Source organism: Pituophis catenifer, unplaced genomic scaffold (genome assembly GCF_029215685.1).
Source record: "Pituophis catenifer annectens isolate HBS135680 unplaced genomic scaffold, rPitCat1.0.hap2 SCAF_2, whole genome shotgun sequence".
Taxonomy (NCBI): domain Eukaryota; kingdom Metazoa; phylum Chordata; class Lepidosauria; order Squamata; family Colubridae; genus Pituophis; species Pituophis catenifer.
Genome location: NW_027256882.1, coordinates 285,009,873 through 285,021,945, shown reverse-complemented (window position 1 = coordinate 285,021,945; position 12,073 = coordinate 285,009,873). Strand labels below are relative to the sequence as shown.

Below are 12,073 nucleotides of genomic sequence, written 5' to 3'. Positions count from 1 at the left end.
TGGGAAGGTCACAAATGGTGATCACATGACCTTGGGATGCAGCAACTGTCATAAATACATGCCAGCTGCCAAGCGCCAGAATTTTTCTCACAGGACAATGAGTCGTAAGTGTGAGAACTGGTTGTAAGTCACTTTTTTCATCACCACTTTAACTTCAAACGATTGCTAAACAAATGGTTGTAAGTAAAGTCTACCTTTATTAATATTTACAACCTCAACTCACTAAGGAAAATGAATAATTAAAATGTCAGCTGTTGTGGGTACTTATCCCCAACGCTCTCCTTCTATAATAATTACAGAGGATATTATGAATTCTCCCTCCTTCCACTCAGACTACCTTGGAATGGACTTCCGGACTAGAGGGGACCTGTTGAAATGCCAGAACAAAGAAAAGTTTAATTTCTTTTCATTTTTAGAGGCATTCTTAAATATAGGATGGGGGGTTCTTTCACTACAATATGTGGTTCAATTTGTAAACCCACAATACGCATTTTAATTTTTTTCCAGACGTGCCAATGATAAGTCAAAATCAATTCTGGCCCTACCTGAGATTTCTTGCTTTCATTCTCTTTCTTTTCCAGCTGAGTCTTCAATTTTCTTCTCTCCTGTTCAAGTTCCCGCACTCTCTTCTGAAGTTTTAGGAAGAGATTCATGTCCATGGCTGCCTTCTCCAAGCCAATTTCCTATGGAAGAATAGGAATAGTTAACGATAAGAAAGAAGGGTAAAGCAACAGAGAAGACACCAGCTCTCAGGAAGCTTGGGGAATACTGAGAATCATTGAGAAGCACCTACAAATAAGCAGAACTCATTCGAGAAAGAATATGCAGTTCAGTTCTCTTTTGCAAAACGGGACTTGAAGTAAGAATAGTTGTGTATCTTTGAAGAGGTAGTTTATTATTATTTTTATTATTATTTATTGAATTTATATCCCGCCCTTCTCCCCGAAGGGACTCAGGGCGGTGAACAGCCGAAAATTAAAATAACATACAATATAAAAGTTAAGATAACTAAAAATAAATTAAATTAATCGGCCTCCCAATTTAAAACCCCAAGCTATACAATTAAAAAACTAACCCATAAAACCTATTCAGGCCAGGCAATATGTGTATCTCAATTTGTTTGTTTGTTTGTTTGTTTGTTTGTTTGTTTATTTGTTTGTTTGTTTGTTCAATTTATATGCCGCCTTCCTCCGAAGATTCAGGGCAGGTTACAATGCACTTATAGCAATAGCCTTCATTCTTTTGTATATACCTGCTTATTAGGGCTTTTGGCCTCCCATAAGCGGTGTTTCTACGAAGTCAGCTTATTGCCCCCACAATCCAGGTCCTCAATTTACCTACCTCGGAAGGATGGAAGGCTGAGTCAACCTTGAGCCTGGTGAGATTTGAACTCGCACTAATTGCAGGCAGATTCTAGATAGTTCAACGCTTTTTGGCTAAACAGGAAGTCAAAAATGCACCATATTGCAGTGGTGAAATCTGAACCGGTTTGCTACTGGTTTGCTGGCCGAGCATGTGTGTTGTATGCGTGCATGTGCACCAAACATGCGCTGCGTGTGCAGTGCATACTAAACGCGTGCTGCACGTTTAAAAAGCTACCGGAAGTTTTTATCACTACCGGTTCACCCGAATAGGAGCAAACCGGTAGTATTTCACCCCTATCGGTGACTACGACAACATTTCCAATATGGGGAAGGCTTCCCATACCTGTTTGTATTCTCTATAACTCCTGTGAGTGGTGGTGGCCCAGTGGTTAGAATGCAGTACTGCAGGCTACTTCTGCTGACTGCCAGCTGACTGCCAATTTGGCAGTTCGAATCTCACCAGGCTCAAGGTTGACTCAGCTTTCTATCCTTCCGAGGTCAGTAAAATGAAGACCCAGATTGTTGGGAGCAATAGGCTGACTCTGTAAAACCGCTTAGAGAGGTCTGTAAAGCACTGTGAAGCGGTACATAAGTTTAAGTGCTTATCCTATTACTGTGGTCTCCTATGTGTAGGAGGAAGGCTCGTACACATCAAAGTTGTGAAAGAGATGTAAGACCTTAATAAAAGTGTTATGTATGTATGTAAGAAAAGGCTTCATGTGTCATGTGTGGCTTGGGGCCAGGTCACTTTCAGGACCATCTCTCCCCCATGGTGTTTACTCATTCATTTAGATCTGCAAGAGAGTGCCATCTGGTCAATACTCAACTTTTAAGATGTGTGGACTTCAACTCCCAGAATTCCCCAGCCAGCCATGCAGGCTGGGGAACTCTGGGAGCTGAGGTCCATACAGTAGTGGATAAAATTGTGGAAACCTTTTGGGAAAAGTATATTTTCTAAAACTAGCTAATAACACCATTTTTTTTTTGGAGTAGTACCATAAAATTATATATCAATGGAAAGATAATTTAATCAAGAATGTAATGCAATAACTTTTATGAAGGACTTACTATTAGAATAGCAGTTACAGTATAAAGAAGAAAAGTGAAATGTAGAAAAAAAGATATATAGAAAAATTATCACCATAGAAAAAACAAGATATACAAAAATGATCACATTTAATACTTAGTTGGGTAACCTTTAGCATGAATTGCGGCTTTACAACGTCTTCCCATGGAGTGAACCAAGTCTTTTAGTTCTGCAGCTAAAATCATGTGAAACCAAGATTGAATGATTGCTTCTATTAATTGGGTTTTATTGCTGGGTCGCTTCTGACTAACAAGTTTCTCTAGTCGGCGCCATAGATTTTCAATTGGGTTAAGGTCTGGGCTTTTCCAAGGCCATTCCAGCAGTGGAATATGATTATCTTGAAACTCCAAAAAAATGTGGTGTTATTAGCCATCAAACCTCAAAAATACACTTTTCCCAAATGGTTTCCACAATTTTGGCCATTACTGTACATCTTATACCATACTTGACAAGGTTGAAAAACAAAGTTCTAGTGCAGGGGTCCAAACTTGACTGGCTGAGGAATTCTGGGAGTTGAAGCCCACAAGTGTTAATGTTTGGAGTCTCCTGGCATTAAAAACTTAGCTTTGCCATCAATCCTGGGGCCTTGATAGTGTGGCTGGACCTGCTTTTTTGTTTGTATTGATTTTGAAGTGATTATTCTTGGATGCCATTTTACACCGTTATGTTATTTATGCTTTTAATTATTGGTTGTGCTTTCATTCTGTTTTAAAACAGTGTTGTATGTGAGATGGGTGGCCATATTAATTAATCAAGTGGGTTGGAAAGGGATTCTCTAACCAGCTGCAAGGCAGAATTTCACAGTTTCAAGACCAAGTTTGACAGGAGAACCAAAACAATGAGGAACTCTAAGTAATTTTAACTCACACAAGCTTCGTGCCTGAAACTTCAAAAGTAGAAGCTTTTTAAAAGCTCTAAGATATATTGGAATTTGACACTTGAATGCCTTGTGTGCAAACATTGCAAGAAAGGAACCTATAATTCTTTGGAAAGTGAAGTTATGTAAATATATCCCAAGCAAATGCTGGCCTTTCTTTCTCCTAAAGACATTATTGCTTATTGTGCTCTATGTACAGCCTTAAATCTCTAGGAAAAGCATTCATTTAAACAATAATCCTCCATAATTGGCTAATTAAAAACCAAACCGAGCCAGGAAGATTTATCTCAATGCAAAGCTGAGGTTGCAATGCTTGCTGCTCCAGGATTTTATCTTCTGTTCAATCGTATAGTTCTGTGATGGCGAACCTATGGCACATGTGCCACAGGTGGCATGCGTAGCAGGGGTGAAATGCTCCCGGTTCGGACCGGATCACCCGATCCAGTAGCGATGGCAGCGGGTGGTTCAGAGAACCGGTAGCAAAAATCCCTGCCCCCCCCACATGCCCAACCGAGTCGTGTAATTATCAGAGGCTTTTTTTATTATTTTTAAAAGCATTTTTTCTACAACCTCTTTGGCCGAAAAAATGCTTTAAAAAGTAAAAAAAAAAGCCTCTGATGATCGCGCGACTCAGCTGGGATCGTCAGAGGCTTTTAAAAGCATTTTTTTACAACCTCTTCGGCTGAAGAGGTTGTAGAAAAAATGGTTTTAAAAGTTTAAAAAAAAAAAGTTGGCCACGCCCACTCAGTCACATTACCCCCCCACCAAGCCACGCCCACAGAACCGGTAGTAACAAATTTTACATTTCACCACTGATGCGTAGCCATATCGGTGGGCACGGGAGCTTAGCTCCGGCACGCATGTGCGCACTGGCCAGCTGACTTTCGGGCCTTCTGGGCCCATAGGGAAATAGGCTGTTTCCTGCGTCCGGAGGACCTTGGTGGGGGAGGCCTGTTTTTCTCTCTCCCCAGGCTCCAGAGCCTTTCTAGGAGCTTGGGGAGGGCGAAAACAGCCTTCCCCATCCCCCCCCCCCCCGGAGGCCAGAAACAGCCCATTTGCCAACTTTCGGCGGGACCTCTCCCCTCTCCCGGCACACAATGGCAAAAACGTTAGCCATCACTGGTATAGTTTAATAACGGCACTTTTAAATCATCATAGTTGGTTTTAAATTAGATTTCTTCACCTCTCCATCTGAACCATGTTGGGGGAGAACTGGGGGGGTGGGGGCTTGTAGTTCAGCAGATCGAGGTCACCAAAAATAACATGGATGGCAAACACATTTATTTTACCTCTGCAGAAGAAATTTTGTTTTATTTCTAATTCCATACCTCTATCTGCTGTATTGCATCTTCCGTGTCTCCTATCTCGGATGTAGAAATGGATGGGTAGTTGGAATCCGATTCCAAGCTGCTTTGGTTTGATGGATTTCTTCTGTGTCCCGGACTTTGCTATCGAAAAGGGAAAACTGTGTTAGATGGACTCAGAACTAAGACAGGCCAATTACTACTCTAACGCAGATTGGTTTTAAAAAAACGATGCCCAACAAAACAAGCATTTTATGAATGAATAAATCTGTGTGCCGGGAATACAGGTAGTCCTCGACTTACAACAGGTCATTTAGCGACGGTTCAAAGTTACAATGGCACTGACAAAAGTGATATGACCATTTTTCAGTTATGACCTTTGTGGCATCTCCATGGTCACATGATCAAAATTCAGCTGCTTTGGCTACTGACTCATATTTATGACAGCTGCAGTGTCCCGTGGTCATGTGTTCCCTTTTGGCAACCTTTTCACAAGCCAAAGTCAAAGAGGAATCCAGATTCACTTAACAACCGGGTTACTCACTGATCAACTGCAGTGATTCACTTAACAACTGTGACAAGAAAGCAGAGAAAATCCCTACAGAGGGAGAGGTAATTAAGAAAATATTGGATTGTGCAGAAATGAATAGATTGACTTTGACAATTAAAGAAAGAGAGGAATCGGAGTACTTTAAGGTATGGGGGAAATTTATCATTGATTAGAGAAAATATATATATAGGGTAATGTTGTAATGAAATGAGTGAAGAAAGAAAGAAGAGAAAGAAGATAGATAAATGTATTAATAGAAAAGCAAGAAATGTGGGAGAAATGTTATAACAAATGAAATGATAATGAAATGAATATGATAAATAGTGGGGGAGTAGGAAGAAGACACAAAAGATGTACTCAGATGATACACTGAATGATTGATTATGTATTGTATGATTGTTTGTCTATAAAATAAAAAAACTTTTATAAAAAAAACCAACTGTGACAAGAAAGGTCATAAAATGGGGCAAAAATCACTTAAGAAATGTCTCACTTAACAACATAAACGTTGGGCTCAATTGTGGTCATAAATCGAGGACTAACTACACTGCAACTTGGCAATTATGCACCTGTCCTGTCTTTAACTCACCTCCTTCAGATGGTGACATCTGTTTTGGGGTGTTATTTTGATTGTGGAAAAGGACAGTATATATTTCCAAGTTAAAACACTTAAATGTCTCTCTACAGTTATATCTTGGGTATATGTACGATGAATGTATTCATGCACCAACCATCCATAAGCCCTTAAGCCTAGGATGATCATTATCTACCCATGTCCCGCTGTTATCTGGATGTCAACTGGATCTCTTCCGCATTGTGGGATCCTTGTCTTCAGCTCAGGGGGTCCAGTTTTAGCTGCACCCTTAAAATTCCCCGAAAACAGAGAATCCAGAGAAATCCTGGATCAGCAAAACAGATGCAATTTGGAGGTTGGGTATTATCAGCTGTGAGCTGATACATCCAGTGCAAGAAAAACAATTGTCAAGTTGATCTCTCTTGAGATAGTGACCGTTTCTACTTAGACATAATGGCAGGAGTTCTATTTTGTTTTTTAGGAGACAACATTGTTAACATTACAGTAGGCTGATGTGAGGTCACTTGGCTGAAGCACAAAATCCACATCAGAGGACATGTTGACACTTGTATTCCACATGGGCCTCCTATCACCATCCAAGCATCACGGCAGATGAAACTGTGACCAAGGAAATCCCAAGTGATAAACAAAGTGTCAGGCATTCAGATGCTTAATTTACTATACCTAGGAGATGGTTCAAATATATTTATAGCAGCAGAGGATAAAGGCATGTAGGCCATGGGTGTAATTAAAATCTAAATTAGAGCTCAGCTGAAATGACCTTTTAAAATTCTTCACCAAATTTGGGAGCAGAGACTTTGGGCAGATAATTTCTATGAATCTACCCAGAAAAAGCTCTCTTAAGAATTGTTTAAAAGGGATGAAGCCACTTCACCAACACCAAGCAGAAAAAAAAAGTTGAATCAAACTGGCGCCTAATATAAGGCTGGAGGCAAAGGATTTTCTTGATACTTTTGAATGGAGACAGTACATGGATGAGAAGAAGGAGCTGCTTGTCTGGCTATTGAATCCAAACAGATGATCACCAGATGTTTGCTAAGGCAATTGGTGGTCTCCAAAGGGAAAGTGGAAGACCAAATATAAGTCATGGTAAAGGCCATGAGTGCCATGGTGATATCTCACCATGAGAAGATGGTCAAGAATGGTCTTGTAATTCAACTGTGCTATCACAAGGGCATATGATCTGCCCTGGCTGCTGGTCAGGACTCTTGTGGGCAGATGAAAGCAACATTTTGATTAGCCGAACCAATCAAACCAAGATGAAGGCAGCATTTTGACTGGCCAGTCCACAGCTGTTAGGGTTAGACCATATAAAGCAGGAGTGTCTAACTTCGTCAACTTCAAGATTTGTGGACTTGAATTCCAGGAGTTGAAGTCCACAAGTCTTAAAGCTGCCAAGGTTGGACAACTCAATATAAAGCATATATTACCACTGGCTTAGGTTATCCTTATAAAATAATTTATACAGCCATGCTGCCAATGCTAATTGATCTACAAAAAGCTTACCACACACAACTTGTGATCCTTTAAGTTGAATAACTTAAGAATCAGGATGGAGTAAAATTAATTAATTATCATCCTATTCCACCCATTATGTTTTAACTGATCCAATCATATCCTCAGAAAGGAATTTCAGAATTTCAGGTTCTCTTCCATCCAACTGAATCAAAGCATAGCAGAACATCTTTGCTTGACACTAAACTATCACTAGGGACTAAATATTAGTACTACTAGCCCTAAAAATTGCAAACAGGCCACGGCTACAACGTCAAGAAAGCCCTGGTGACACAGTGGTTAAAGTGCAGTATTTTAGACAAACTCTGCCCACACCCTGGAGTTCAATTTTGATGGAGCTCAAGGTTAGCTCAGCCTTCCATCCTTGGTTGGGAAAATGAGGACCCAGATTGTTGGGGACAATATGCAAATAATGCTTACATTGCAAATCTCCCAGAGAGCGCTATAAAGCACTGGTCTCCAACGTTGGCAACTTTAAGCCTGGAGGACTTCAACTCCCAGCTTTGCTGGCTGGGGAATTCTGGGAGTTGAAGTCCTCCAGACTTAAAGTTGCCAAGGTTGGAGACCCCCTGCTATAAAGCACTATAAGGTAGTATATACGCCTAAATACTATTGCTATTGCTAATTAATAGTGAGCTTACCCAAAATGACAGAGTACTATCCATAGGCATCTCATTATGACATTAAGGTAAAAGCAATTTCCCATTACCTTGATGAGAGTCATCTCATCACTCAGATTCTCGAATCTCTGCTCCAGCCTTGAATATTCCTGCACAAGGTTCTGGTAACGTGCTCTCTCCTCATCAAGCTCCTTCTTCATCAGGTTTTCTTCAACTGCATTTTTGGCAAATTCATCTTATAAAAAAATAAGGAAGAATCTTAAAGGGCACTGAAAACAGTGAATCACCCTCCCTGATCTGGAGAGTAACCTGTGGATTTAGCTTTTAGCCAGACAGCGTGTCTACTGGTAATGCTCACTGCAGTCCAGTGACTTCCTCAAATCCAGTGAGTTCCTCAAACCTTACAAAATTGATTACACGTTTCCATCCTACATGTACCACAGTATTATGTGCTCCTTCTATATAATTTTATTACTGTGTTATCCATGTACTGTATGCTGTATGCTAAATAAAATAACTGCAGTCCAGAATGGAAATAAACCGGTTAGTGCTCTTAAAATGAACCTTCTCTCAGCTTATATTCTTAGGCATATGGTTTACTTTGCTAGCATTATACATAACTTAGAACCGGGGTCCCCACCCCTTCGGGCCGTGGCCTGTTCGAAACCGGGCCGAGGAAGAGATGGGAAAGCGAGCGCATGTGAACCTCCACTTACTCAAATGGCAGGCAAGCGTTCATGCGCATGAAGGTCCACTTTTGTGGAGGGAAGTTGCGCTTGTGCACGAAGCTCTGTGCGCACGAGCGGAGGGCGCCTGCCCTCGCACGCAAAGCTCCATTTGCACGAATGGAGCTTTGCCTGCAAACACAACCACCCTCTGTTTATGCAAGTGGAGCTTCGCACGTGGGTTTAAACACCCTCCGTTCAAGCGTGAAGTTCTATTGGCGCGAATGGAGGGCACACACGTTTGCCACTGACACAAATAGAGATACGCACACATATATGCACTTGCCACTCCCGCGCCCCCCCTCCTCCTCCCTCCATGCTGGGCCAGGCTGCCAAGCTGGAAAGGCTGGGGACTGCGGATTTAGAACATTTATAGGCTACCCAGAGTCGCTTTATTGGTGAGATGGGTGGCCTAGAAATTTAATAAATAAATAGGCTCCAGAGCCTCTTCACAACAGAGCAGTAACCTATAATCAGAACAATTTAAAACAATAGTCCAACAAAGACTTTTAAAAGGCCAATTATATCAGGTACACTTTTTTTTAATGTGGTTGTTTTTCATTTACTTTGTTTAAAAAAGGAAGAGGCCATCTTTGTACAGTATTATTGACTTTCACATTGTATGAATTTCCTCTAAAGTAGAAAGAAACACTTCAATATCCTTGCCCTACAATGTACAAATTAGCTCCAAAGTTCAACTAATATTGATTTGGTCAGTTGAGCCAATTGATGTCTAAATGAAGCCTCTGAAAATGCATTTCTTTTAGCCAATTTTCAGACTACAATGCTTCAATAAAGCAACATCAAATGCTAACATTTCAGACTTGTTTTCATTTTTTACTTTTCTTTCACTTTGTTAATGTTTAACTCGGTTTTATGTTGAACTGATACTCTACTGGGTTGCTCCCATATTTCCTGAATACACCGAATATATTCTGGTTTGAACGTTGCTGTTTTTAAATCGTCTGCCGACTTTTCAAGGCAGTTTCAAGGCAAAGGATCTGTCTAGCATAGGATGTTTCATTCCATACAATTCCCTCCCCTCCGCAGGACTCCTCCAGTGATTAAAATCAGTTTATAGTAACAATCCTCCACCTTCAACGGAGAAATTTCAAGCAATATGTTTGAGATGGAGAAAAAGACAACCTGTTTGAAATTTACCACAATGATTATCATTTACAGTGGAGCCAAGGAGAAAGGACTCATAAACACATATTTGAAAAAAAAATACAAACCTTTTCATTTAGTTATCAATATGAATAAAGCCATCTGCTACTTTTGCCTACCTTCTGACTGACCCAATATTTTGTTGTTCAGTGCCTCTTTTTCTTCCTTCAGGAGGCCATTCTCTTCTTCCAAATCAGATATCCTCTGAAGAAAATATAAGAAAACCAAGTTAACGTCCACAATGTTGGGCAATTGGAGGTCACTGTTTGCTGCAGACGATTCTGTGTTTCACCTTGGCTGAGTTTTATAGCAAAACCGGTTCTTTCCTCCTTCCTTTATTGGAACAATGATAATGTTGCTCTAAGCATATGCCAGTCAGTTGTTTTCAGTGGTACGTTAAAGAGGAACACAACATAAAATTAACAAAAGTTGATAGTTCCGGTATTACTATCAACAAGAGTAATTACTATCAAGAAGAATTACAAGAGTTTCATTGAGAGACCATTCAAAGTTACATTGGCACCGAAAATAATAAATAAATAAATAAATAAATAAATTTAATAAAATAGCAATAGCACTTAGACTTATATACCACTTCACAGTGCTTTACAGCTCCCTCTCTAAGCAGTTTTACAGAGTTAGCCTATTGCCCCCAACAATCTGGGTCCTCATTTTACCCACCTCGGAAGGATGGAAGGCTGAGCCAACCTTGAGCCTGGTGAGATTCGATCTGCCAAACTGCTGGCAGCTGGTGATCAACAGAGGTAGCCTGCAGTACTGCACTCTAACCACTGCGCCACCACGGCTCTTGAAAAAAGTGACTTATGACCGTTTTTCACATGTATGACCGGCCACTGCAGTATCCCCATGGTCATGTGATTCGGAAGCCTGGCAAGTGACTCATATTTATGACGTGTCCAGGGGTCATGTGATCACCTTTTGCCACCTTCTGAGAAGCAAAGTCAATGGGGAAGCCAGATTCACTTAACAGTTGTTTTACTAACTTAGCAACCGCAGTGATTCACTTAACAACTGTGGCAAGAAAGGTCATAAAATGGGGAATAATTCACAATAAATCTTTCGCTTAGCAACTGAAATTTTGGGCTCAATTGTGGATATAATTCAAGGATTAAAGATGATTAGGGAATTGGAGGCTAAAATATATCAAGAACAGTTGCTGTAAGTGGGTATGTCTAGTTTAATAAAAAGAAGGACCAGGGGTGACATGATAGTAGTGTCCTAATATTTAAGGGACTGCTGAGGAGCACCCGGAGGCTCCAGCTGGTCCAGAACGCAGCAGCGCGGGTAGTGACGGGAGCAGCATGGCGCTCCCATGTAACACCGCTCCTGCGCGAGCTGCACTGGCTCCCGGTGGTCTTCCGGGTGCGCTTCAAGGTGCTGGTTATCACCTTTAAAGCGCTCCATGGCATAGGGCCTAGCTATCTCCGAGACCGCCTGCTGCTACCGACGACCTCCCATCGACCCGTGCGCTCCCACAGAGAGGGCCTCCTCGGGGTGCCATCAGCCAAACAGTGCAGGCTGGTGACCCCCAGGGGGAGGGCCTTCTCTGTGGGGGCACCTACCCTCTGGAATCAGCTGCCCCCAGAGATAAGGAGAATCCAAGACCTCAGTGCCTTCCGTCGTGCCCTTAAAACCCATTTTTTCAAGCAAGCCGGGCTGGCTTAAGAAGAAATTTTTAAATGTTTTAAATGTTTTAATTGGTAGTGAGTTTTAATTGGGCCAAATTTATATATCTTTTAATTGTTTTTTAATATTTGTACTGCATGTTTTTTAATTCTGGCTGTACACCGCCCTGAGTCCTCAGGGAGAAGGGCGGTATAAAAATTCAATAATAAAAATAAAAATAAAAAAATAAAAGAGGGAGTCAAGCTACTCTCCAAAGCATCTGAGGGCAGAACAAGAAGCAATGGGTGGAAACTAATCAAGGAGAGAAGCAACCTAAAACTAAGAAGAAATTTCCTGACAGAACAATTAATCAGTGGAAGAACCTGCCTTCAGAAGTTGTGAATGTACCAACACTGGAAGTTTTTAAGAAGAGATTGGACAACTATTTGACTGAAATGGTATAGGGTTTCCTGCCTGAGCAGGTGGACTAAGTGGCAGCATTGAAGCTTCCCTTCTACCTTTGTTGTTCTATTCCATTACATATATCTAAATCTATGTTTGAGATAGTGAGATTTTCTAATTATATTCCAAGGGATCATGGCCTTCATTGTCCTAGCATTAGGACAGGAAATAGATTATCTAG

The 12,073-nt window shown here is 41.0% G+C and overlaps 1 protein-coding gene across 1 annotated transcript in view; it reads right to left on the bottom strand.

Moving 5' to 3' along the window:
* MYO5B (myosin VB) overlaps positions 1-12,073 on the bottom strand; it is a 231,029-nt gene that overhangs the window by 65,439 nt on the left and 153,517 nt on the right. Inside the window, exons 20-23 of the mRNA XM_070935994.1 lie at positions 9,924-10,008; positions 8,002-8,147; positions 4,657-4,776; positions 546-683 (exon numbers count right to left, since the gene is read on the bottom strand). Of these exons, the coding sequence (XP_070792095.1) occupies positions 546-683; positions 4,657-4,776; positions 8,002-8,147; positions 9,924-10,008 (489 nt within the window). The remainder of the gene's footprint in view (positions 1-545; positions 684-4,656; positions 4,777-8,001; positions 8,148-9,923; positions 10,009-12,073) is intronic.